At 38.8% G+C, this 26,402-nt stretch overlaps 1 protein-coding gene across 8 annotated transcripts in view; it reads right to left on the bottom strand.

Annotated features, from left to right (window-relative positions):
• Positions 1–26,402, bottom strand: part of KCNH7 (potassium voltage-gated channel subfamily H member 7) — a 338,169-nt gene that overhangs the window by 40,542 nt on the left and 271,225 nt on the right. For 6 of the 8 annotated variants that reach the window (XM_087709677.1, XM_087709688.1, XM_087709701.1 and 3 more), the window contains 3 exons: positions 18,266–18,465; positions 2,857–3,109; positions 1,522–1,727 (listed from right to left, as the gene is read on the bottom strand). In XM_087709677.1, coding sequence (XP_087565803.1) covers positions 1,522–1,727; positions 2,857–3,109; positions 18,266–18,465 — 659 coding nt within the window. The remainder of the gene's footprint in view (positions 1–1,521; positions 1,728–2,856; positions 3,110–18,265; positions 18,466–26,402) is intronic. The other 2 variants (XM_087709681.1, XM_087709698.1) reach the window with 1 other exon arrangement.

The raw sequence follows: 26,402 nt of genomic DNA, 5'->3' as shown, positions 1-26,402 counted from the left end.
CTTATTTTCGCCCCTCCCGAATGCTGAGTGAATGTTGAGTTTTACTGTCTAATTTACTTTGTGCACATTTCTTTTTGGTATTGTCCTACACTCCCCTTCCTTTTTTGATTGTAAGCCGCCCTGAGTCCCCTCAGGGAAAAGGGCGGCCTATAAATAAATAAATCTACAAATCTACAAATCTACAAAAAAGTCTCAGTCTTTGCCAAAAACGGCCTGTTTTTTGCAAAAATGGAATGTGGGGGCGGGGCTTTGGGAGGCCAAAAATGGCTGTATTTGGTGTATAAGACACACCAACATTTCCACGCTCTTTTGGGGGGGGAGTTGTATCTTATACTCTGAGAAATACGGCAATTGCAATCCAAATTTGACCACCTAAAACATCTAAGGTACTATGCTGCATGGATAGAAGCGTTGGGGATACATCTAGCCTGTATTGGGGCTAGAAACTGAGATGATGGAAACAGAAAAGAAGGAGAAATGTACTATACGCAAACTGAAGCAGAGACTACAAGCAATGAGAAAAAATATGGCTACTAGGATAATTTAGGTAGTAATCTAGCACTATTACATTATAGATAAAGTAGAGAGGGAGACAGCCATTGTCTTTACTGAGATTGAATTTTAGATTGTGGATACATTATTTCAAAAAATTGAGGCATGGAAAATCTTATTTATGATGTGCTTAGTTTCTAAATATGTCATGCAATAGAATTACCGTTCTTTTCTCTGCTGGATATTAATATACTGTATAACTGCTTTTTCCTACATGTATCTATGTATCAATCTATGTATGTATCTATGATCAATATATCTGTGATCAAGCAGCTGTCCTTCATGCTCTAGTCCCGATCACGAAAATAAACAAGCAATGCAAAAGGAGAGAATTTTACTAGAGTTTTTTTCTTTGCTAATATTTATCTTTCATCATCAATTTTTATTATGGTGACGGAACATATTTTTCTTTCTTTCTTTTACCTTTCTAGACCAGGGATGTCAATCTCAAGGCCCAGGGGCCGGATCTGGCCCGGATCTGGCCAGCGGGGTGCTTATATCTCAGATCCTGGAAACAGCGAAGGACTAGCCCACAGTGCTTCTGCCAGCAAAAATGAAGCTTGCACGCGGGCCTCCTGAGCTCCGTTTTCATTGGCAGGGGATGCAGGAGGATCCCCCCAACCCTGCCCGGGCCACCACAGGTGCCACCGACACAAGTCACGTTGAGCTGGCCATGCCCACCCTGGCCATGCTCCCCTGGCCCCCACAGTTCAAACACAACCCTCATGCAGCCCTCAATGAAATCAAGTTTGACACCCTGTTCTAGGCAATTTGTAGATGTTGTTTTTGCTTTAATTTCATCCAGCTAGGAAGGAGGGAATGGCAAACCACTTCTGAAAACCTTGTCAAGAAAACTGCAGGGACTTGTCCAGGCAGTCTCTGAGATCGGACGGGACTGAACAGAATAAAAAGAAAAACCTCATTTTTATTGGGAAATGAAAAGATAGCCAAACACTGTAATTAACATACTTTTGCGTTTTCATGTCTCAAGTTGAAAGTGAGTTCTAAATTGGTGAGAAACAGGTCTGAAAATTCAGGATACATATCCAAAACTTCTAACAAGTCTTCTCGCTGGATTTTATGTAAGTCACAGTAGGTTAGTGCTCTCACATCTGCATTTGATTTTCCTGGTTTTGCATAAAGATGGACCATTTCTCCAAAAATATCATTTTTGCCTGTAACAATAATGGCACAGAAAAGCATGGTAAATACAAGAATTCACATTTCTCTCTCTCTCTCTCCCTCCCTCCCCTCCTCTCTCTTTCTCTTCTTAAACAAGAAGGCATAAATGTCTAAAAATGATTGTTTAACCACCAGTTATTTATTTTTCCTGTTAAAAAAATAATTTTCCTCTCTGGAAATCTCACTAACAAAACAGAATAACACAATCCTCTGTCATTATAGTCTTTCCCATATTGACTTAATGGATGCCGTTTTCTGCCTAAACAGAATTCATTGGGCTTTTACTTCTAGAGATAAAGCTGCAATTATTTATGATCCTCATAAAAGAACCTTGTAAAACTTTGCAAGGAGCATATGATGATTTAAACCCTTGAAAGTAAGGATGGTTGAGTTCTGAGGAAGTTGAGGTGTGTGCTGGAAACAAGTTCCTACCATCAGGCATTCATCAGGTTCTTGTGGGAAATTATGGCAATAATTGTTGGCAATCCCTAAAGGATGAGCACTGAAGTTTCATCACTGCTATGCTTTTTCTCTATTTTTGTTATTTAGAATATCTAGACAGTGGAGATATATTATTCTACTATCATAGTTGTACTGCACATCTGAATCTAATATAATTTAAGATTAATTCTCTTTTTGCCAAATTACAGTAGTTGCTTTTCTAAGAGTCAGCATCTAGCGTTGCTTTAACTGCTTAATGTAAGACAAAAGCAGGCATAGTGGGGGGAGTTAAATGTTTCATAAGCTCAGAGTACTTACATTGCCACATTCCAAGTCCAACCTCTCTTAAATTCTATTGACTCTGATCTAGTGCCAAATGAGGAACAAGGGAATTCAAGGGAAGTTGGACTTAGATCGTTTGTGACAATGTAAGGACTCTAAGCTGATGACATGCTTAACTCCACCCCTCTGCTCTGTCTGCTTTTCTGCACTTGATGACATATTCCTTTTCTCTAAATTTTGCAGAATTTACATTTTATGAAAAGAAAAAAGGGTTCACATTGGATCCAGTATGACATTGATTCATTCTAATATGCAATACAAATTCTGCTCTTAGAAAGGAACAATTGCTGATCAAACCATTAAACATTTCCAGAATTAATGGCATTTCTGAATGCTTACCAAGAATTGCTACAACCATGTCATTCTTGAGGATTTCAATGGAGCCTCGGGAAAGGAAGTAAAGTGCAGTCAGGACATCCCCACAATGGACTAGTGTGTCCCCAGGAGGTGCATGCGTAGTTTTAAACTTCATAGCCAGAGCCCGGAGACACCCTTTACTCGCCCCCTCGAAAGCTTTGCAGTTTTGAAGTAAACTTTGGTTGAGGTGGAGACATATATCAGCTTGCAAACATTCTGGAAACCCCTTTAGGACCTGATGAAGATAATGTAAGAGTTTAGTACAACCAAGCTGCTTGGCCTATGGTTTGGGAATATCATTTCCTTGATCAATCAGGTGCCAAATAAATTGGCACTAGATCTGTAATACAACAGAGATCAAAATATAATCAGAAATGTGATTGGCAGCATTGGCATGGGTAAAGGCATTCATGTTTGATATAGGTCACCGGAGGTTCTTTTATTTAGCTAGCTGGATCAAAATCATCAGAATTGGATCTCTAACTACATACTAGAGCTCGTTAGAAAGTGATTATGTCCAGAGTTGGATTCCTAATTTGATACATCAGTGGCAATAGGCTTATCTTTTGGAGGGTAAGACATGAGTTCTGGTTATGCTGAGATGGAAAGTCTATGCTCCCCAAGGACATTGGAAAGAGAGAAGACTGAACCTTACGGGGTGCGATGTGAGAGGAGTGGGATGAATCATGAGTCATGTGAAGGGAATAGGATGAAAAAAGATGTATGTTTCAGTGACTCAAAGACATGAAGCCAGCTTGTGTTGGAAGAAAGATTCCTCTAGTCTTATTAAAAGAAACCAGCTAATGATGCTGAAGCCATTCCTCAAAAAGTCTGTCTTACTTTTGCATTGGCTTCTGAGGAAATCCTCCCATTATGTCCCTCTTTCTCCCCGGTAACACTGATTCAGGCCAGGTCCAGGAAAAGCTTCCATTTGAGGTTGTGAGGGAGTTTTTTCCTCCCCTGATGTAGGCAAAATGTGCAGATGGGGAAGGCCCAGCATTGACTTCGCTTAATTGGAAAGTTTATGGAAGCAGTGGGACACCTGTCATTTGCCACAAAGAACCTACATTGATGTAGGTTAAACGTCTCGGCTTTTAGTAGAAGCAAAGAATGCTTTGGCTTGTGGTGGAGGTGGATCCTGATTAATGGAACAGCGGCAGGTAGGATCAAGGAATCTAGTTCTTCCTTCCCTTGCAACCTTGGCACCAGCAGTTCCTTTGATGCTGCTAACCTGCACTGAGACACTTCCTTTGATTGCTAATGATCGCTTAACATGAATTATTTTGCTAGGTCTGCTTCAAGGGAAGAACCTCCCCCCCCCCCCCCACACACACACAACCTGCCTTCTCTGATTATGAAAATGATCGATCCCTCTCTGGTAACAACTCTTCGATGTCTCTGAAACCTGGTAGAGTCAAAGAGAAGATTCTACCAGTCATTCCCTTCCTTTGCATATCCTGTTAAAAAGTATGCTTGCTGCTGGTTGTGAAGTTTTGAGGGAAGCTGAAAACCCTTTTCGGTTGTTTTACCAGTGGTTTGCTTTTTTTCTTTTTGATTTTTGATATTCAAAGTTCTCAAACCCCATTGCGGGCTCTCCAAAGGCAGAGCTGTGTTCCTGAGCCCAGAAGAGAGGGATTGCAATTCCCTCTCAAACAATAGCTGAACGATCTAAACCTTGTTCCTCTTCCTTTCTTGCCTATATCACCTGTGTATTACAAAGGAGAGCTCAATTGAAGCACAAAAGCTGAGAAGTACTTTTCTGTGACCTAAATAGAATGAGATTTTACGTACGTCAGTCTGTCTGTCTATCTCTCTATCTCTCTATCTCTCTCTCTCTCTCTCTCTCTCTATCTATCTATCTATCTATCTATCTATCTATCTATCTATCTATCTATCTATCTATCTATCTATCTATCATCTACCTACCTACCTACCTCCTATTTATCACTTTAAAGGAATTTGATACCTTCGTATATTCACATATTATATTAAAATGCATATTAATTAAATAATATCATTCCAGTGTTTAAATATTTAAGTTTTTGTTCCATTTCAGCACAACAAAGTTCTGTGCAGCCATTTATAGATTCAGAACCAAAACATTGATCCTATTCCTCCAGTTTTAACAAGCACGATATGGATGGTTTTTACTTTTGACATGAGAACATCATTCCATCGACGCAAAGCTATGAAGTAAGGAATGACTTTACATAAATTAGACTTGTGCTGCAAAAGAACAAAAAAATAATCATATACAAGTTGCAGAATTTAAAGTCTTATGGCCAGGAATGCCATTTTAATGTTCAGGAAACAAGGAACATGACGCTAAGAGATTTCTATAGGTTTAGTGTAAATCAGGATTACATTTTAAAAAAATGCACTGTTTTTGGAGACAGATAGTCCTCGACTTACAACCATCCATTTAACAACCATTCGAAGTTACGACGGTACTGAAAAAAGTGATTGTTGACGATCCTCGTACTTATGACTATTATGCAATGGCAGTAGACCATGTCATCAAAATTGGGGGTGCTTCACAAACAGCATGTATTGATCATGGTCACAGTATCTCAGGGTCATGTGATTGCCCTGACAACTTCCCCAGGGGGCTTTTGACAAGCAAAGTCAATGGAGGAAGTGAGGTTCACTGAACAGCCGCACAATTCACCTCATAACTGTGTCAAAAAGGGTTTCAAATCAGTCCTGGTTCACTTAATGATGGCATCACTGAGAAACAGAGGTTCCCGTTTCAATTGTGGTCATAAGTTGAGGACTACATGTATGTGCTGCGATAACTGAGCTCTGACTTTGGAACCTGAAGGGCAAAAAGCTCTTCCTCTCTCTCTCTCCTCTCCCCCTTTCCTGCTGAAGGATGGACTGTGATGCTTTCCCCAGTAGCTCTTTCCTCCTTAAGTCTCTAGCACCAACTCTTGCACTATTCAAAAGGCAAGCGCAATACAGATTTTCAGGAGACGTAAGGGCTATAAAGCGGAGAGAAAAAAACAGTTGAAAATGATCTTCCACCTGCAGAAGACAGTCTGATTCCGGTCCAGAGATATTTGGATCCAATTCAATGAGTTTTGTATTTTTAGAGTTCAATAGCAATAGCAATAGCAGTAGACTTATATACCGCTTCATAGGGCTTTCAGCCCTCTCTAAGCGGTTTACAGAGAGTCAGCATATTGCCCCCAACAATCTGGGTCCTCATTTTACCCACCTCGGAAGGATGGAAGGCTGAGTCAACCCTGAGCCGGTGAGATTTGAACCGCTGAACTGCTGATCTAGCAGTAGCCTGCAGTGCTGCATTTAACCACTGCGCCACCTCGGCTCTAGAGTTCAGGCACCCTTTAAAACATAAAAGGGTGTTGGATTCATTCAACTGTTTATGACAAACTCCTAAGGATTTTTTAAAAATCCTTTTCTATCCTAAGGATAAAGAACCAATGAAATAATCCAAAGCATGAGTACTCCAATGAAGTTATAAAATGGGGCCTGAGGCAGAGTTCCTTTCAGTTTCTCATCTTTGCAAAAATTGGTTTATCTTACTTTTCCTTAAATTTTAGATCTGCTCCTTAACTTGAAAATTCTTAATTTTCCTGCAACTTTTTTCTTGATACTTGGAATATATGAATGGGAAACTATTACATATGTAATAGTTTTATTAAATGCAAAATCTTTATATTTGTTTTAGTAACAAACAGACTTTTTTTCTGTGTATCTTATACTGGATGCTAGACTTGCTATGATTTTTGTAATCTTTTTACACATTGCTCTTCAAAAAGAGAATTGCATTGCCAAATTCAGGGAAAGGCAACTTTCTTTGAAAGCAACGTTAAGTAATCTCACTTTCAAATCCAAAAGAAACAAATGCGATTCCCCACCCCCATAATTTCTTCCTTCTCAGCTCATCTGCCCTCAATGGCAATTCCTGCTCAGAACATTATCACCAAGCACAAATCAGCAAAAGGGAAGAAATAGCTTCAAGCTAGGAGAGGCAATGAGGAGTCAGTTATATCTAATAAACAACAGATGTAATTAACTTGGTTTGGCTTCTCTAAGCAATTAATCTGCGCTTTTTAAAATAGTTTAATCCTAAAAAATGATAATAAAGGCTCAGCATTTGGGATTATAAACTTCTCCAGCAACATAATCTTATTTATTCTTTATTCAATTGTAGACAACCAGACCAATTCTAGCAGCATAACAGTTTTTTAAAAAAAACCTTTGCTCAGTTGTCATCGCTTGTTTCAACTGAATGTATGGATGTTTGGACTTGATCCCACAAATGACATATAAAACACTGGACATTTTGCAAAGTTTTCTTTCCCATTAAAATACCTTTTTCCTTATAGAGTATTTGGATGTATTTATCACATCGATATACCACTAAATCTTGTGTTTTAAGATGGGGCTTCTTTTGTAATAAAACACAAGGCATAATATAATTACAAAAACATATCAAATTATTGCAGCTAAAATGATAATCCTACCCAATTCCAGGTGACATCATCCCTCAAAAGCTCTCTGGAGCTTTTCTCTTTCCATTGCTTTTCAAATAAGGGTCAGGAGAAGGCTGTTTTATCAAGTGGGACTTGATCATCCAGAAACACTGGCTACGGATCACTAATGATTATTTTTTTTTAAAAAAGGGGGATACACAGCATTCCTAACTAGGAGGACCATATTGACTGGATCCAGGCTACCTGGAGAAGGAAATCATATACTGTAGGTATCTGGGAGTGAAAACGTTCAAGGTTAAAGCCATCACTTTTACAGTATGCAGAAAAATCTCTTGAAAGCCAATGCAGTGCCTGCAGCTTGGATGATATATGGCTGCAAAAGGTCTCACTTGCCAGCACAGAAGCTGTATTCTGACCAATTACACTTTCTGAGTGGTCTTCAGGGGGGACTCCCATGCAGAGAACACTGCAGCAGTCTATTCTGATGGTGATTGAGGCATGAGTTACAGCTTCTTCTCTCTCAGAATAGGGATGACCTAGTCTTTCAGGGAGTGTGTATTTGCAAATTTTAAATGGCAAAAGATGAGTAAGGAAGACTAGTCTTAAGCATTTTATAAGAGAGTAAATTGCATTGATTGTAATGGTTCTGCCATTACCAAAAGCCATACTTTTGTGGTCCTTCCTTCCTCTCCCTTTTTTTTCTCTCTCTCTCCCTCCCTCTCTCTATCCATCTATCCACCCATCCATAAATATTTCATTCACTTTCCCTTCCCTCTTTCTCCCTTCCCTCCCTTCCTATGAAGAACCCCAGAAGGCCTTTGGTAGGAGGAAGTAAAGCCAGATGTTTTGAAACTGAGAACAAGCCCATTGATCATCTGGCATTCTTAGAGCTCCATGATTGATTAGCTTAGCCTGAGCAAGGATAACTAGCAGCACTTTCAATAAGCTCTCAACTCAAGCTCCATGCACTTGTGGATCCCCAAACAGTGAGGATTTCTTTCTTTCTCCCTTGAAGTCCCCCCCTCCCCCCAGCCCATTTTTGCTTCCAGGGGGCTGCAGTGAGGCTTGCTAGGCATCCCCACATCTTGTTTTGGGCCTAGCAGGCTCCATGAAGCCCCCTGGGAGCCAAATGGGCTCGTGGGGACTCCTGGAAGGGGCAGGGGAAGGTAAATTTTTGAGCCTGTTGGGGACAGTGGTGGTGGTGGTGCAGCATGCTCCAGGAGGGTGGGGGGGCTAGCGAGACTTACCTGTAGGCAGGAGGTGGCAGCTCAGTTGGGGCACAGGGCAAGCACCATATGGCAGCTAAGGCAGGCAAGGCAGCTTAAGAAAGCAAGCTGTGTGGGAGGTGAGGAGTGACTGGGTGGGGGTGGGGGTGGGCCAAGCCACAAGGGAACCAGTTCAGAGGTGTGGCAGACCTGGGTCACTGCCAGTTCCAGCGACCCAGGCCGCCAAACCATTACTGGTTTGGGCTGAACCGGTGGGAACCCACCACTGATTAAAAATTACATTTGGTCTGGACATTTTCCCCCTATAAATAAATACCCGGGTAACACTGAGTTATCAGCTAGTGTGTGTGTGTGTGTGTGTTTGTGTGTTTGTGTAATCAGATCAGACTTGTATTCATAATTAACTGCTGTAGTGATGTTGGGGATAGGGGAAATAGCAAGAGATTCAGGCACTGAAAAAGGTAAAAGAAAACCTACACCCCTCAATCCAAATAAAGCCATAGAGAAACCCACCAAGAATAAATCCCTAAAGAAAACCTGAAGGTAGTGGCAGATATTTCTCTCTGGGTGCGAAGAGAACATAATTTTCAGCTCCATTCAGTCACCCCTACTTCACCCCAATGCAAGGGATTGCAGGGTAATTAAAAGGAAAAAAATATTTATTTATTCATATTTTCCCTCAGAGAGGGGCTCTGGGGAGTAACTTATTTCATGGACTGCTATTGGAGTTGGGGAATTTCATTCTGGGTTTGTTTATGAAACATTCTGGCTATGGGCATGGAGGATGAAACCACCCTCTTCCAAAATCATTTCTTTCCTGCCTCTCAACTTCCTTCTATAGTTCTTTTGTTAGTCTTGATGAGCACGATCAAGGCTTGAATGCTTAATGAATCAGTGGCTTTCACTTGGGAGGGAGAAAGGAAGAATAGCCTTTAGCGCACATGTATTCCCTCTCAGTTATATTTTCCAAGTTACTGTTGGAAAGAGAATTGCCACTTGCCCCCTTCCAAGTAAACAGGGCAGAGAGGGATTTTTATTGGGAAAGGGTTGGCAGTAGCATCTTCCTCTGAGTTGTTCCAACACCAAGGGTTGTAGAAAAGAGTTGGAGGTCCCCTTATAGGAACCCAAAGGATCCAGCCTGCCACATTCCATGGATACGTACTCAATGTCAACTTGCAAAACATCCCTAGTCTGCTCTTGAGTTGCCGCAGGGAGGAGAGGGGAAACAGGGTCATAGTTGGGCTGTAAATTACATAGGGCTTCACTTGGGTATGTGCCAACATGTTGCTCCTAATAACTGGATTTCTTTTGAAGCTTGGCTAGAGGCTCATGATTTAATTAGGGCATTCGTCATAACCATGACACTCAGATGCACCCCATTATAAATGGTCATTCCAGATTGCTTATGTTCAATGTATACAAGAGTGTATCTTCCTGCCCTTCCCAAGCAAAATAAATCATTCAAAGCGACTAAGAAATTGATTTTTGACTCTGTGTGTGTGTGTGTGTCTGCATAAAAGTTATCATAATTAGCACAAGATTGTCAGATGAAAAAGAGTATAGGAGGGAAAAGACAATTTAGATTACAGCGACGCTAATGTTTTTTTAAAAAGTGGTATATAGAAATGTTTTTCTGAGAAGACTTCACAGAGGAAAGGTAGAAATGGAAGAAGAAATCCTAACTTCTTGGGGCAGAGAGTTCTTTCTTTAGGGCTCTGCAGAGAGCACTTGCCATTGACATTGTATATAGACTGATTTTATGAGAAATATATTGCAAGGATCAATAGAGGTGATTTGGAGAGAGGAAAGCAGAACTTTTGTGCTATATTTTAGCACTCCTTAGAACAGTTCGTTGTTTTTTTATACAAATAAGGATTGTATCACTGCTATTAAGTTCAATACAATCGTATTTCTCAGTTGCAATAATGCTGCACTGCAGAGGAAATTGATTTTTTCGGTCTGTCTGTCTGCCAGAATTTAGAAGGCTAATTCAGTGACCAAATTGAAAACACCAGAGGTAATAATAGCTGACTCTTCATTCCATCTGAATCTGATTCTATAAAACTGGAAGATGGCATATAGAAGGTGATGATGGAGATGAAGACAGACGTCCATAATGCTCAAAGGATGAAAATTCAGTTATACATTGAGGTAGAAAAATGGCTTACTTTGTAAGTTAATAAAAAGGAAAGGAAGAATTGTTAAAAGGGAACTCTCATAAGGAATTACATTTACTTTGAATTTTATTTCAGTGTTCTTCTACTGCCTTCCAGTAGTGACACCCATAGAAATGGTGAAGGCTGGAAGAAAGGGCTTGAATCTTAAACAGTGTACTATCTACCAGAACTGTCACAATATATTTGCATTTTGATCATAAAATAAATCTTGGGGTTTTTATAAAGTTTTCTTCATAAACATTTCTATAAATCAAATCGTCTGTTTTCCAAATTACATTGATTTGATTGTGGTATTTGAAGTAAACATTCATAAAGGTAAAGGTTCCCCTTGCATATAATGTGCTAGTCGTTCCCGACTCTAGGGGGTGGTGCTCATCTCAGTTTCAAAGCCGAAGAGCCAGCGCTGTCCGAAGACGTCTCCGTGGTCATGTGGCCAGCATGACTAAACGCTGAAGGCGCATGGAACGCTGTTACCTTCCCACCAAAAGTGATTCCTATTTTTCTACTTGCATTTTTTTTGTGCTTTCAAACTGCTAGGTTGGCAGAAGCTGGGACAAGTAATGGGAGCTTACTCTGTTACACGGCACCAGGGATTCGAACCACCGAACTGCCGACCTTTCTGATCGACAAGCTTAGCGTCGTAGCCATTGAGCCACATATAAACACTCATATTTACTTGTTAATAAGCCTTATCCAATCTTTATGGATTTACACTCAGAATAGAATTTAGGAGTGCAGCCTTAGGTAGCAAGGTGAAAATTTTCATCTATTTATTTAGTGGTTTAGCTGTAAAATTCAATAAGTTTATCAGTTCTTTTTAACAGAGAAGGTACTTTTGTTACTGTTAAAGAGTCATATGCTATTTGCCTTCAAAATCTGGATGATGTGGCACAGTCATAAGGGTATAAATGCAAGCATTCCAATGACCATAATTTTTTTCTCCACTTATCATTTCAATTGTTACCCAATATGGTTTTTCTGTTCGATATTTGTGAGAGGTTCACTGGTTTGACCATATTAAACTTTACAATATCTTATTATTCTTAGTTATTTTTGCATTATACCATACCAGAGAGCCTTTTGGCATCAAAAGATGGTTATCTAAGCCCTTTGAAAGATAAATATCATTTTATAGGAATATATTCAGAAAATCAGACAGGTCTAAAATGGGTTATGTAAAATTGTGCTATTGTTGTATATCATTCAGCACATAGGTAAGTGTAAAAAGGGATTTCTAGGTAGTAAAGGTGGATCAAAATTATGAATTATAATAGATATTGCTGTATCTGTTATATAAAACAATTCACAAACCAGCATGACTAAGGCATTTCATTAACATTTTAAAAAAACTAAAACATGTTCAGAATCTGCTAAAGGGTATTTTACATTCTAATCTTCCTAAAAAGATTAAATATCAGTAATATCAGTTTGGTTGACTTGATGTATGGAAGACCATGGAAGCATGAAAATTAGGAAAGGAAACACACATGTGACTCTCCTCCAGATTGTGTCGTTATAATGCACAGCATGCAAACTAATCAATGATGAATGAATACAGCAAAGTAGACAAGATGAAACGGAGTGAATTGGAATTATAATAAACTCAATCTGATATACCGACAGAGAATTAGAAGGAGAAGGGCAAACATATTTGCATTTCTTTGATTTAGGCCCACCTGACTCCAAATGCAGCTCACAATTTGACAAAGAAAATAAAATACAATGCCATTCAAAAATGGTACAACAGTTAAAGAAAACCTATATCAGTAACAGCAGATAAAAAGCAAGATGGTGCATCCAGCCAACACAGTATGCGTAAGAGGCTCCAACCACTTTACCTTAAGGCCTGGGAGAAAGGTCAAGTCCTCTAGAAAGTTATCACTATGGGAGGATAGTTTGTCCTTGGTGTTCTCTGAGCTTGGTTATTTTCTTGTAGATGTTTCATTAACAAAATAGGTTAGCTTCATCAGGCACTGATGATATCTAGTTTGGTAATGAAATGTACATCTGTTTTTTAAGTTTTTGAAGAATGGTATCATTTCCTCCCTTCGTTTCCTCAGTCTTTCTTCATAGGAATTAACTTGTAGTTTCCTGATCAGGCCCATTGCCCTTCTCAGAACTTGTTCTGGTTTGTCGGAATCCTTCTTTAATCTTTTTTTAAAATATGACATGTAAATGGGGTCTAATCAGTGTTGAACAAAGTGGAAATATTTCTTCTGGTGTTTTGGAAAGTCTGTTTCTATGGTTCTCTGTTCTTCACGCTATTGGTTCACCTTCTGTTTGCAGTCAATCACTGTTCCAAAATGAATTTTACAGGTGCTGTTATCAGACAGGCATTCCTCAGCTTATATTTGTGTGCATTAGTCCCTTTTCATATATATATGAATTACATTTTATATAAATATAAAATTTGTTTTGTTTGTGTCTGTGTTATTTCCCCTCCCCCCTTAATCATATCTCTAATCTATTCCAAATTTCACTTGTCTTCCAGAGTACTTGATAATTTTATGTCACCCGAGAAGCATTTTTCATTAAAATACTGAATAGTGCAGAATGTAAGATTGAAAAAAAATGCACCTCATTAAATATCTCACTTTATTTTTTATGAGAAATTTCTGATGAGAAACTATTAAGAATGACTTTTATGCCAGCTATTTATTCACTTTAATTGGCATGCCATTCAAGTCATGATTAAATAGCTTGTTAATTATAATATTGTGGGATGCTTTATCAAATGTTTTGGTGAAATCAAGGTATGTATACAGCATGCCCACAGTCTGTTAAATAAGGCCAGTCTGTGAAGGCTTTTCCATGATAAAATTTTATGTGATGAATTTTAATGTTTGCCTTGTTTTCTATGAACAAACCAATTTTTAATTATCTGCTCTACAGTTTCTCAGGTATTTTGGTAGACTGAATAATTCTAGTTCCCTGCGTTCTCTCTTCATTTTGAAGATGGGGACACTTGTTTTCCATTGGTCATCTGGTAGCAGGTCATCTACTCACTAGTGGTCCTCCAAATGAAAACCTAAAAAATCTGTTATTGTTTGGAATTTGGACTATGATTAAAGTAAATCCCAAATCCTGTTCATCCAAACATATGCACATAATGTTATTGGTAGCACAAACTTTGAAAAGTGCCTTCTACATTGAGATATATAACAAAAGAAAAGGAGAGATGAAGTAAAATAAAAGGTGTTTAAAAATAATGAATTATATTCTATGCCTAGCTCAGTTTGAAGATACCATTCTTTCGATCAATCAGTCATTTGGAATAAAGTAAGGAAAAAGCATTAACTTCTCTATTTACAATAAATATGTCATAAAGCTTTATTTTCATAAACCTGTTGTACCTAATCCAGTATTTTATTCCTTTTTGATTTTTTTATTCCAATGTAATAATATTAACATGTTAAAAAGCATTTTGAATAACCTTTCATAATATTAACAGTGAATATAATTACACAAAGCATGCATTAACTTTTCACCGCAGGAACTAATCTTTCTTTAGACTAGACTAGATTCCATTTTCATAATTCATCCTGGCCACAGACATCTTGGGAGATCCCTTTTGAATCTCAGAAAGTCTGCTAATTGCTACTGATGAGAGGTGAGAGATTCTTCATGATTAATTACAATGCATGCTCAAATGATTGAAAGAACACGTGAGTTTAACTCATCTGCAAATGGATCGAAGAGAAAGAATTTTAAAAAAATGTTTGCTACTAACATGCACATAGTGGGAGTGGGGAAAAAACAGTAACACAACCAAAAAGCATAGAGTGATAGGCATGATGGCTTTATTCAGAACTGTGGGGCTAAACCATAGACCATGAGTATGACACCTTCAAAATATTTTTCAATTTAGATTTCAGGTTGGGGTTCTTTTTTGGGTTGCCCAAACCTGATTTTGCCCTTCAATTTATCAATCACATTGCTAAATAAGAAAAAAAAAGCTATTTGAAAGAGAAATCATTGAAATAAATTTAATCTCAACAGTTAACATGGGAGATTCAATTTTACACTGGAATTAAATTGGATATAAATACCTCCTGCTCTTACCAGTGAGTGGTGTTATTCCATGTATTAAGGTATGAAGCAGACAAGAAAAAGATAAATCTTTCATAAGTACAACATATAAAAGACAGTTGGTACAACAACCTTGCATTAAAATTCAATTGGTTATTTTCCCTAAATATATGGAATTTCATGGGCGTAAGAAGTACCATATTACAAAATGCTGCTGAATTATGTTTAGTGCTGCATTTGGATTTGAAGCAGGAATCTCATACCTGTTCACGTACATGCAATAGCAACTAGATTGGTTAACTGACATACCACCCAGCGTACTGATGAATATGAGATGAGAAGCCATTTAAGATTGCTTTTCGATACACCAAATCTTACACCTTGTACTATTCAGCTGAACAAATATTAAGCAATTTAGCAATGTTAATTGGAGTAACTGGATGTCACTTCTTTTAAATGTATACTAAACATGGCTTTGATAGAGACAAATCAGTTATTTAATAACCACACAAATAATAGGTTGGTTTCAAACCAAGTCAAATAACATCTTGTCGGCTCCAACCATTTCGTGAGAGCTTTGACAGTTCATTTGATAGTTCATTTATACAGATAGTTCTCGACTTACAAAAATTACATATATACAGGTAGTCCTTGACTTATAATTATTCATTCAGTGACTGTTTGAAGTTACAAAGGAACTGAAAAAAGTGATGTATGTCTATTTTTCACACTTATGACCATTGCAGCATTCCCCATGGTCATGTGATCAAAATTCAAACACTTGGCAACTGAATCATATTGATGACAGTTGCAGTGCCCTGGGATCATTTGATCATCTTTTGCAACCTTCTGACAAGCAAAGTCAATGGGGAAGCCAGATTCACTTAACAACTGTGGCAAGAAAGATCCTAAAATGGGGCAAAATCCATTTAACAACTTCCTTGCTCAGCAACAGAAATTTTGGGCTCAATTGTGGTCATAAGTTGAGGACTAACTGTGTTCTTTTAATAATTCTCATCATGTGAATGTTGGTACTAACAGTGAATTCTGCCATTTTAGACATTGGCATAGAAGTAAATTTCACTGTTTTCTATACACCTTCTCTCAAGTATAAACTAGGTATATTAACTGTTGCAGAAACTAGACTAAATTAGGATGTTTACTGACAAAGAGTGTTTTTGATGTTGAGTTTTCCTGATTTCACATATTTATTGTTGCTTTCATATTGACAGCACAACTTAAAAAAGACACTGTAGGTTGAAAAAAAAACCTTTTGATATTTTTTCCCTTTTCAAATTTTAAGCCCATTGCACAAAATCAGCCATTCCATTAACTGCCTTGGGGAGTCCAAAATCAAGCATAGGGAATGAAACACAACACCTCCCTGAAAGTAATTTGTATACCTGCTGCTGAATTCAACTCCCCCTCCCCCAGTTTACTGGTCAATCTTCTAAAATATTTTATTTTCTTGAATGGTACCTGCAGAGGAAGATGTTGGTTGTGCAGTATTTCAGTTCTGATTCCCAGAAAAACAGCACCTCTGGGTGGCTCCTTAATCTTGCAGGGACTCGGGATGGCACATCAGCCTTTTGCACTTCCCGGGCAATCCCAGGTAATAGTGCAGATGCATTGAAGGCTTGCAGGCACTTATTGTATGCTCCCGGGCCTTCTAAAGAACCTTTTGGAATCAGATATGAAACACTGCACGGTTCCAAATAGCTATTTCTGTTTATGGCTCACGATAACATACAGCTTCAATATCTTCCATGTGATCTTGTTTAAACTGATTTTTTTGTTGCAGTATTTATAGCTTCAAAGGCAGGAGTCAGTACTGTAGTCTGACATGGAAGGCCTTGTGGGATATTGGGTTTTTCTTGAAGAAAGTGAATTGTGAGCCTGCCTTCCCACAATGATGGAAACAGTGGCTCTGTTTAGAATCGTAGTTGATTAGATTGACTGTGAGAACAGGGCCGTTAAAACACATTTCAGCCATGGCTTTATATCAACAACAATGTAATAATTGTGGTTTAAAAGGTGATTTTCAACGCACCCAAGGATTTGGTGGGTTTGCCTGAAAGTCTCATGTGCTGTATGGCAAACAGCTTTGGAGACCTACTTCAACTTCGGAAATGGATGGTTGTTTTAAAAAAGTAACTTATGACTCCGCTTTGAGAAAAATACGGGCATGGCTTCCCTCATTCATTCATTCACCCATGGACTAGATGACCTACAAGGTCCCTTCCAGCTCTGTTAATCTGTTAATTTACTTTTTATTTAAACCAGAATACAGTTATTTTATCAGGGTTTTTGGTGCTCTCTGAGCTTGTTTGTTTACTTGCACACTTTTCATTTCATTAGGTAACATCATCAGTACTGGACTACCAAGCTCAGAGGGCAACAAGGACCCCTCATTTCAACCCTGAGCTACAAATATTATTCTTTATTGGTAACTATTTTATCACCTTGTTGGATCCAAATCTTGATCAGATGGATCGATTTTACCTCAGCAAAGTCCCTTAGTATTGGTGGCATTTGGATCAGACTTAAAGCCTCTTAATTTAGAATTAAACTGTATATTTTATGAATATGTAGGCTCCTCTTCTCTGTGGGAATATTTGACTGTACTGAAATACACCCTTGGATGGGACTAGATGACCTCCAAGGTTCCTTCCAAGTCTGTTACTGTTAATATGTGAATACGGTTAAAAAGGAAGAACACCAGAGCATGATAGATATTTTTCTGCCTGTTTTTTTTTTTTAAATTAAAAAATATTGCAAGCACATATTTTTGTGTATGTATACACCCCTAGCGGCTACTCTGGAAAAACAGCTGTGTGTACTACGGCCTGAAATGAGCAAAAAGGAAGAATTATCTCCTTTGGGATTTGGGATTCATCTTTCAATTGCTGCTTTTGAGCTGGCTTTCCATTGAAAAAAAGAAAAGGAAATACGTAATTACAAATTATATGGTATAATTTGACCTTTAAGTATCTTACTTAAGGCATGTGGAGAATGGTATTTCCATTATCCATGGAATATATTTTGGCACTTACTATGTATGAAGTTGTGTTACTTTCAGCAAAACAACAACAACAACAACAACCCGGCCCTTATCTTTTTATGGAGCAAGGCTTGATTTTTAAGCAATTCTAGAATAATTGCTCATGCAATCTTTGTCAAGAGATTTTGTATACAGCTCACATTTAAATATCTACAAGTTACTTCCTCCAGTCAAAATTGGCTGTTTTCCAAAGTATTATACTACAGTGTCTTGATATTTATTTATTAAAACAATGCATACGGCTGTCCATCTTCCAATACAATTCAGGGGCAGGGGCTAAGAAAACATAAAACCACAGAAAACAACATTAACAAAGAGTTAAGTGTGGCTATGGTTGGAAATAAAGCCTTCTACTACCATCCAGCTTGGTTTTCTTTCTTTTCTAGTTGGGTTTGTACATGTTTGTGTGCAATGGGTGCTGTAAGCAAACATACATACCATGTTCATGTCAATGCCATTGGTGTACGTCCACGCATGCTGGAAATATTCTTCGAGCCTCTGCCTCAGTGGGTTGGGAATCTGATGAAAGCGAATGAACTCTTTCACACGTAGCATCTGCATGTGATACCGTGCCGTTCCAGAATATAGTCTTTGGATTATTGCAGATACGTTTCCAAAAATGCTTGCATACATTAATGCTGGGGTTAAAATAAAACCAGAAAACAAGTGGTTGGCTAAGATCATTGTAGCCATACAAAATGACTTACATAGCTTAAAATATGAGTAATACAATAGTATTTTTTTTTAAAAAACTGACATTTTACAGAGGAGGTCACTGAAAGGGACACATGCCCCTTGCCACTTACCGTATTTTATGGACTATAAGATGCACCAGTGTATAAGATGCACCAAGATTTCGAAGAGGTAAGTAACAAAAAAAAGGTTTTGTCTTCCCTGTGGAGCACTCCACAGGTTTCAGCAGAGCTAGGGGAACGCAGAAACATCCCCATTTTTCACAAAAATAGGGGCATTTTTCCCTTCCCCCAGCCCTGCTGAAGCCTGCAGAGTGCTTCTGGGGGGTAGGGGAAGGCAAAAATACCCCCATTTTGGTGAAAAATGGCCTGTTTTTGTCCCCTTTTTCACATAAATGGGATGTGGGGGTGGGCCTTCGGGCGGCCAAAAATGGCTGTATTCGGTGTATAAGACGCACCAACATTTCCACACTCTTTTAGGGAGGGGAAAGATGCATCTTGTATTCCGGAAAATATAGTACATAAATTGCAAAAACTAGGAAACAAGGATTGTCCCAATTAAGTACGCAGCCATGGCCACTTCTCCAGGCGCCACTTAGAGGCACTGGATCAGACATCATGGAATGACAATCTAATGCTCAATTTCTAAAAATAGGCCAGGTATAAGGAGTACTCAAAGTTGTTTACAATTACTGGATGAATCACTCTGCCTAAAGCCAATGGGACAATTCCTACAAAGCTGCAATTTACAGGACTTCTAACGTGTTCTAACATGCATCGGTAACAAAAATTCAGTTATGCTATTAGATATTGGATCAAGTTGTTTTTTTCAACAACACTGTGAGAGAAAAAAATATTTTTTCCTCCAGATATGTGCCAAAGAGTATCTTTATTTGGATGTATTATGTCAAGAATGCTGTTCTGCATCCCCCCCCTTGCTCCTGGCATGGACCTGCTCAATTATGCCAACTACTCAGATCAAGGTTGGCTAACCTCTCTCACCAGTCAACGATGATGGGCTGTGATATTACCCTGGCTTGGTTTTTAATAGTTTAATGATGAAATAAATCATATGAGAGGCCAAACAATATTAAGTATTTAAAACAGTTGGTCAGAAGAAAAGTTCTGCTTTTCATTGGACTGCATCCAACAGAGTTCTGGCTGTGGATTTTTCTTTAGTTGCTCTCAACTCTGCTTCAGAGGAATCTCCTAAATGGAGTGGATTTGGGAGTAGACAGGGCAAGATGAATCCGTTATAACCAGTCCCCAATAGATACAAATTGCTGAAATGCCATGTTTCCCTGAAAATAAGACAGGGTCTTATTTTCTTTTGACTCACGAAATAAGTGCTTGGCCTTATTTGCGGGGAGGTCTTATTATTTTTGAGGTGCAAGAAGCAGCAAGCGTGGTCACCTCATGGCTGCTGCTGTGTTGCAATATTTTTGGGGAGAGCTTATTTTCGGGGGAGGGTTTATTTTAGCGCATGCCCTCAACAGCCCGACTTGGCTTATTATCCCAGGAGGTCTTATTTTTGGGGAAATAAGAAAATTGGGGCAGGTTATTTCTAGTCTCATGATATACACTTTACCTACAAAATATTTTGGGTTCATTTCTTGCCATCAAATATACCTGATAGCCTGGAGATTCTTACATGCTAATCAAATAAATGTAACCACTATTTATTCCAATCACCTAGTTGCCCAAGTATGCATGACCACAAACAGCAAGACATATGCCTGGCTCAAGAAATTGTTTTCTGATTGCTTATTTGTACCCTATGATTATCATTGTTGTACCTTATATCTTGTCTTTTTATGTCCACTGAGAGCATATGCACCAAAGAAAAATTCCTTGTGGGTCCAATCACACTTGGCCAATAAAGAATTCTATTCTATTCTATTCTATTCTATTCTATTCTATTCTAAAATATACAGTAGATGACCTCATTTATGATCTTATGATTGTTCTGCAAACAATTGCACTGACTTTGTGGATTGGAACACATACTTGGAACACATACCCATTTGCACTGAGTTTAGTTTCACCAGGCTGACATCTACCTTCACCTTTAAAGCACTTAATGTTGCTTGGAATTAAAATGCTCCAAAAGAACTAAACAGAAAAGGATATAAAGGGGGCATGAAGTCACAAAGAAAGCATTTAGTGCTGTGATTCTGGAAAGTTCTTTTTTTTAAAGCCTCCTGTGGAACTTCTCCACAATTGGTTTGGATAAAGGCAATGGAAGAAAAGGTGGCAGGCATACATGAAACAGCACACCACTTTGCAATATTACAACAGTTGTATGATGTGTCACCGCTGAGACAACACATTTTAGGACTGAACCATTTGTGTCATCTTTTTAAAACACATTCTAGTTCCATTGATATTTGTAACTGCCCGCCTTTTTTTTAGATCAGGGTGAGCAATTTATTTTTGGTTTGCCTGCCCTGGTTAAGGGCAGCTGTGGTATAACCAAACTTTTTATAAAATTACTTAATGTCAATCCCCTAAAACAGAGACTGGTATAACAGTAATATTGGTCAGCATAATTTGCCTCTAAATTCTCACAAGTAGGGAAAAATATTTAGGGAGTTCAAGGGGTGTCACAAGTCCTTTTAAACTACCTTCCAAGCACCCCTGCCACGCTTGAACCACAAGATCTACATGTAGAGTTGAAACTAGCTACTTTATTATCCTATGCCCTATTCACAGGAATCTTCCCAGGCTGGCAATTTGTCCCTGGGAAAGGCTAGATAAAGTTTGGTGGAGGATGTGTGTATGTTAGACCTTGCCTTCTTGTGCTTATGTAATGATTACAGACTAATTCCCTGTTTGACACCTTCTCCCAACTGGGACAGTTGTTCTTCAACGCTTCCCAATGCAAAAAAAAATAAATAAATCTGAATAATTCCTTTTTTTTTTGGAGGAAGGGGTGTTGTTATTGTTCTTGAGAACTAGAATTAGGGTGCTAGGAGGTCACATGTGGCATAGGGACCATTTTAAATTTTAGAGCTATAGGCAATTAATATAGGGGCGTCTCCTCTAAGACAGTCATGATGTAAATATTGTGGCATAGAATTATCATTCTATAGGATATAAGTGCACATACATGATCTATGCAAGGCACCAAGGCCTTTTTGCATTTTCTAGTCTCCTCCCTTTGACTCTTAGTTAAAGTTAGTGGATTTACATCTGAATAATATGAGTGGGTAGAAGAAGTAAAGACTCAATTTAAAGGGGAAAATGGATGAAGTGTAATGTGATCACTCCCCCCATGCACAATCCTTTTCAGTCTTGATCACACCTATTTCCTGATTCCTCCCAGAAAACCTCCTCCCTAAGTCCTGCTGAATTGTGGTGGGAAGGTGGGATCCATTTCTGTTTTCTTTCTCTCTTCTTTCAACTGTCAGGTTCCGGGAAATAAAAAACAGGACACCAATGCTGTATCTAATCCTTGTTTATGTAACTAGTACTCACTGACCACCCACTGTGATTACAATGGAAAAAATTGTTGGCGCTAAAGTTCCGTGCTCCCCACTATTTTATGAACCTTTCCCCTGGCCCCACGCAGGCTCCTTGTGTGAAACCCCTCGCCCAGCACTCAACTAGTTATTCCACCCAATTACTAAGCTGCAGGCCTTCTAATGTCCCTAGAAAACTCATTTCCCCCTTGTTAAGTCCTCCCACCAATCATGATTGCTCCAGGCTCCACTGCCTCCATTAGCTGGCTTCTGCCCTCCTCCCCTTTGTGTGTCAGTTAAGGCTGTTGGTAATGGCTGCTGCTCCCAGCAGAGAAGAGCTGGGGGTAAGTCACCACCCTCCTGTTGGCAGCCTGAATGCCTAGGCTGACATCAACAAGAGGCAGTTATATGATCACATCTAAGGCTGGCCTAATTCCCATCTGTGTTTGGAGGTATGCCAGAAGTATGAGGAGTCTTGAATTTGCAAATCTTTAGTCATTTCTACATAGCAATAGCAATAGCAGTTAGACTTATATACCGCTTCATAGGGCTTTCAGGCCTCTCTAAGCGGTTTACAGAGTCAGCATATTGCCCTCACAGTCTGGGTCCTCATTTTACCTACCTCGGAAGGATGGAAGGCTGAGTCAACCCTGAGCCGGTGAGATTTGAACCGCTGAACTGCAGTTCAGCATCATGTCCCAGGCTCATCCCATTTTGGGATTTCTCCTCTGGAGAGGCCTCTTGTCCCTCTCAGATATTTTTTTTCTTTGTCCATTAAAGGGTACACCCATAGTATTCAAGACCTTTTGATATTAGAGAGTGCAGGTTTACATTATTTATTTCAGTTTACAAAATTTGATAGACTAAATAAGCAATAGCTGCAATATTATTTTATAATTCTTGTATGTGGGTACAATTTTGGACACAATGGTACAAACAATTCTTGTATTTTCAAAGAGTAAGGTGGAGGAAGCTACTGTTCTGCAATATTGTGTTCAAGCCAGAATATTTCAGTGAAAGATTACCTTAATTACAGATACCTAATTTTACTATTATTAAAATGTACAAGGATTGCATAGTACCTATAGGGCAATGCTTAGAAAATATTAACCACTTAGAAAAGTTGCTTGAAATTCTTCAATGGAAAGCTATAAAATGTGGTGTATATTATATAATGATCATTTGTAATCTATGGTATCTAATATAACAAAATGAGAGGATACTATTTTTAGTGCCTTGCAGAAATGAAAAAGACAGAGGAATGCAGAAAGTAGATTCTGTGTCAAGTTTAGAGACGTCATTGACTCAGAGTTATTCTTGAGGGTTATTTATTTATTTATTAAATTAATAATAAAATTAAATAACAGGCTTATTTATTTAATTCTTTTAATTTATTTGCTGCCTACCTCACCCGCAGGGCAACTCTGGGAGACTTACAATTAAGACTCATTGTGTTAGAAGGGTCTATTAGGCCATTGAGATCAATTTCACTGTAGATTTTCAATTTAAAGCATCTACCCAATAGATGGCCATCTAAGTTCTGCATGGACACATCTACTGAAAAGAATTTCATCAGTGGACTTCAGTGTTGAACATTTTTACCAACATTAAATTGAACTCTGTCCTTTATTCTGTGTTATACATACAGATACCTTGATTTCATTTCTGTGTGACACCATTTTGGGTATTTGCACACTGCTATTACATCACCCTTTATTCTTCTCTTTCCTAGGCTAAACATGACTCGGTGAAGCTAGGCAAATTCACATCAGACACCTGTACAATTAGCACAGGAACCCTCCAGGGCTGTGTGCTCTCTCCACTTCTCTATATACCAATCACTGGTTTGGTTCTGCAACCCAACAAGACAGGCAGAGACTTCAGAGGATAATCAGAACTGCAGAAGCAACAATTACTGCCAACCTGCCTTCCATTGAGGACCTGTACACTGCACAATTCAAAAAGAGGGCCGTGAAAATATTTACAGACCTCTCACATCCTGGATATAAATTGTTTGAACTCCTACCCTCAAAATGATGCCATAGAACATTGCACACTAAGACAGCTAGACACAACAGTTTTTGTTGAATGCCGAATGCCACCACTCTGCTAAACAAATAATTCCCTCACCACTGTCAAACTGTTCACTAAGGTTGTATTACTATTACTATTAGTCTTCTCATCATTCCTATCACCCATCTCCTCCCACTTATGACTGCAGGACTGTAACCTTGTTGCTTGTATCCTTATGATTTATATTTATATTTATTGATGGTTTCCTGATTGCTTATTTGTACCCTATGACTATCATTAAGTGCTGTACCTTATGATTCTTAACAAATGTATCTTGTCTTTTTATGTACACTGAGAGCATATGCACCAAAGACAAATTCCTTGAGTGTCCAATCACACTTGGCCAATAAAGAATTCTATTCTGTCCTGTCCTGTCCTGACTTATGGAATGTAGAATGTTTTCTTCCAATGTGCCAGACATAACAACGATAAGGCTCCTGAGAACCAAGGCCAAATCAGGGTGCCCTAGCAACAGCAGGAGGAAGTGCTGAGAAGTTCATCACCTGCTTGGTTGGCTAATGTGACCTTTGACACATGGGGCTGGACAATATCTATTCTTTAATTACACCAAAAATGTGGAAATTATTCAGTGTTGGCTTCACCTTTGACAGTGCCAATATGATGTACCCAATAAACAGGATTTTTGAGGAAGCTAAGGCCTCAGAGTCTTGAATTGGTTGGGAGCATGACTCGGAACAATGGCATTGTTGGGCCCAGCAGTGACCGGCAGAGCTGTTGGTGGAATCTGACAGTGATGAACACTATGGGACTGCCCTGGAGGCTGAGGATGACTCTGGGAGGTGTTCAGAGTCAGAGCAGGGACTAGAGAGGCCTGTTGGCCACCATGTGGCATCTGAGTCAGGGAGCAGTAAGGAGGAACAGAGGGAGGTTGTCCCTGATGTGCAGATGCATAGAGCTGATAGGAGGAGGGAGCAGCTTTGGAAAGAGACTCACAGGAGGAAATAGGAAACAGGTGGTTACTGAGTGGCCCCTCCCAGAGAGCTTATAGGTGGAGTGATGGGAGGGGAATTTTGCAGGAAACAACAGGTATTTATCCAGGTGTAGCAAACGTTTGAAGAAATCCGTGAGTTCAGGCCTTGTTTTCCTAAGAGATAATTTTCTGGGCTCCCAGTCAAGGGGTTGCCTATCTCCCTCCTTAGTCGTGGCAGACTGCCAAGCCAGCGTCAGTATAAGTTAGAGGCTTGGGACAGAACAGGCATTAACCTTTTTTCTAAGCTAGGGAAAACGTGTTTTTTTACAGTCCCAGAAATTAATGCTGTGATATCCCAGTTGATACATAGCTCTCCATTAATGAGTACCCTTTGAATAAACATTAAGCCACCATATTCATCCATTTTATCATGCCATCCAGTCCACAATTAATTGGTTTGTTAATAGGTCAGGGTATTTTATCAAATGTTCAGGCAACGGGTTTTCTTGTGAGGCAGTTTGGAAGTGAAAGTGATTTTTAAGAAATGGGATAGAAAGTGTCTTGATGCTTTTGGACTGTAGTGCTACAGAAGACTTCTGAGAAGGTCATGGATAGCCAAGGAAACAATAATTGAACAAATTAATCAGGTTTCTCACTCAAGGTATAGATAACAGTCTCAATTATTATACTTCAGACACATCACACAAAGAATTAGCTCTCTCAAGAAGTCTATACCGAAAGGTGAAAGAAAAGAGCAGAAGAGGACAACTAGCAAGGTGGATGGATTCAATTACAGCAATATTGCATGTCTATTGGAAGATCTGAAAAACTAGGTTAGGGGATAGATCATCCTGGAGAAAAGAATGTGGTCGTTAGACATCAATGCTAACTTGATGGCATAATCATTTTATTAACTGCTTTGATGAAATCAAGCTCTATTGCATTTATCACACTCCCAACAATTTATTAATAAATAGTTAATCAAAAAGTCAATGTCAGCAGTTCCCTTAAGTTTTTGATAAATTTATGCTGTCATCTGGGAAGTAATACATTATTTTCAGAGTTTTTATAGATTATTTTTATGATTCGTTGCAAATTTTTTAGGCGTCCATGTCAGAGTAACTGACCTCTGTTTCCTTGGGTCTTCCTTTTCTCTCTTTTTAATATGGGGGACAGTATTTGGCACCTCAAATTTCATACAGCTTTATTTGTTCTCCAGGATTTCTCAAAGGTAATGGAGAAAAATCCAGCCAACTCACACAAACAGGCTTTCAAAGTTCTGTTACTGTAGCCTATTTCAATAAAGTAAAATCTCCAGCGAAACTCTACAACCTGATTTGGCCTAGTTTGAGCAGTGGGTGCAGGCTGAGACATAACAGTCATAATGAACAAGGCCCCAAGTTACATTGGATGGTCTC

The sequence above is a fragment of the Thamnophis sirtalis genome, unplaced genomic scaffold (assembly GCF_051295495.1).
Source record: "Thamnophis sirtalis isolate CommonGarterSnake01/CBP01778 unplaced genomic scaffold, rThaSir2_p1.2 scaffold_1, whole genome shotgun sequence".
NCBI lineage: Eukaryota > Metazoa > Chordata > Lepidosauria > Squamata > Natricidae > Thamnophis > Thamnophis sirtalis.
Note: the sequence above shows the minus strand (reverse complement) of the source record. Positions and strands in the feature narration are given on the sequence as shown.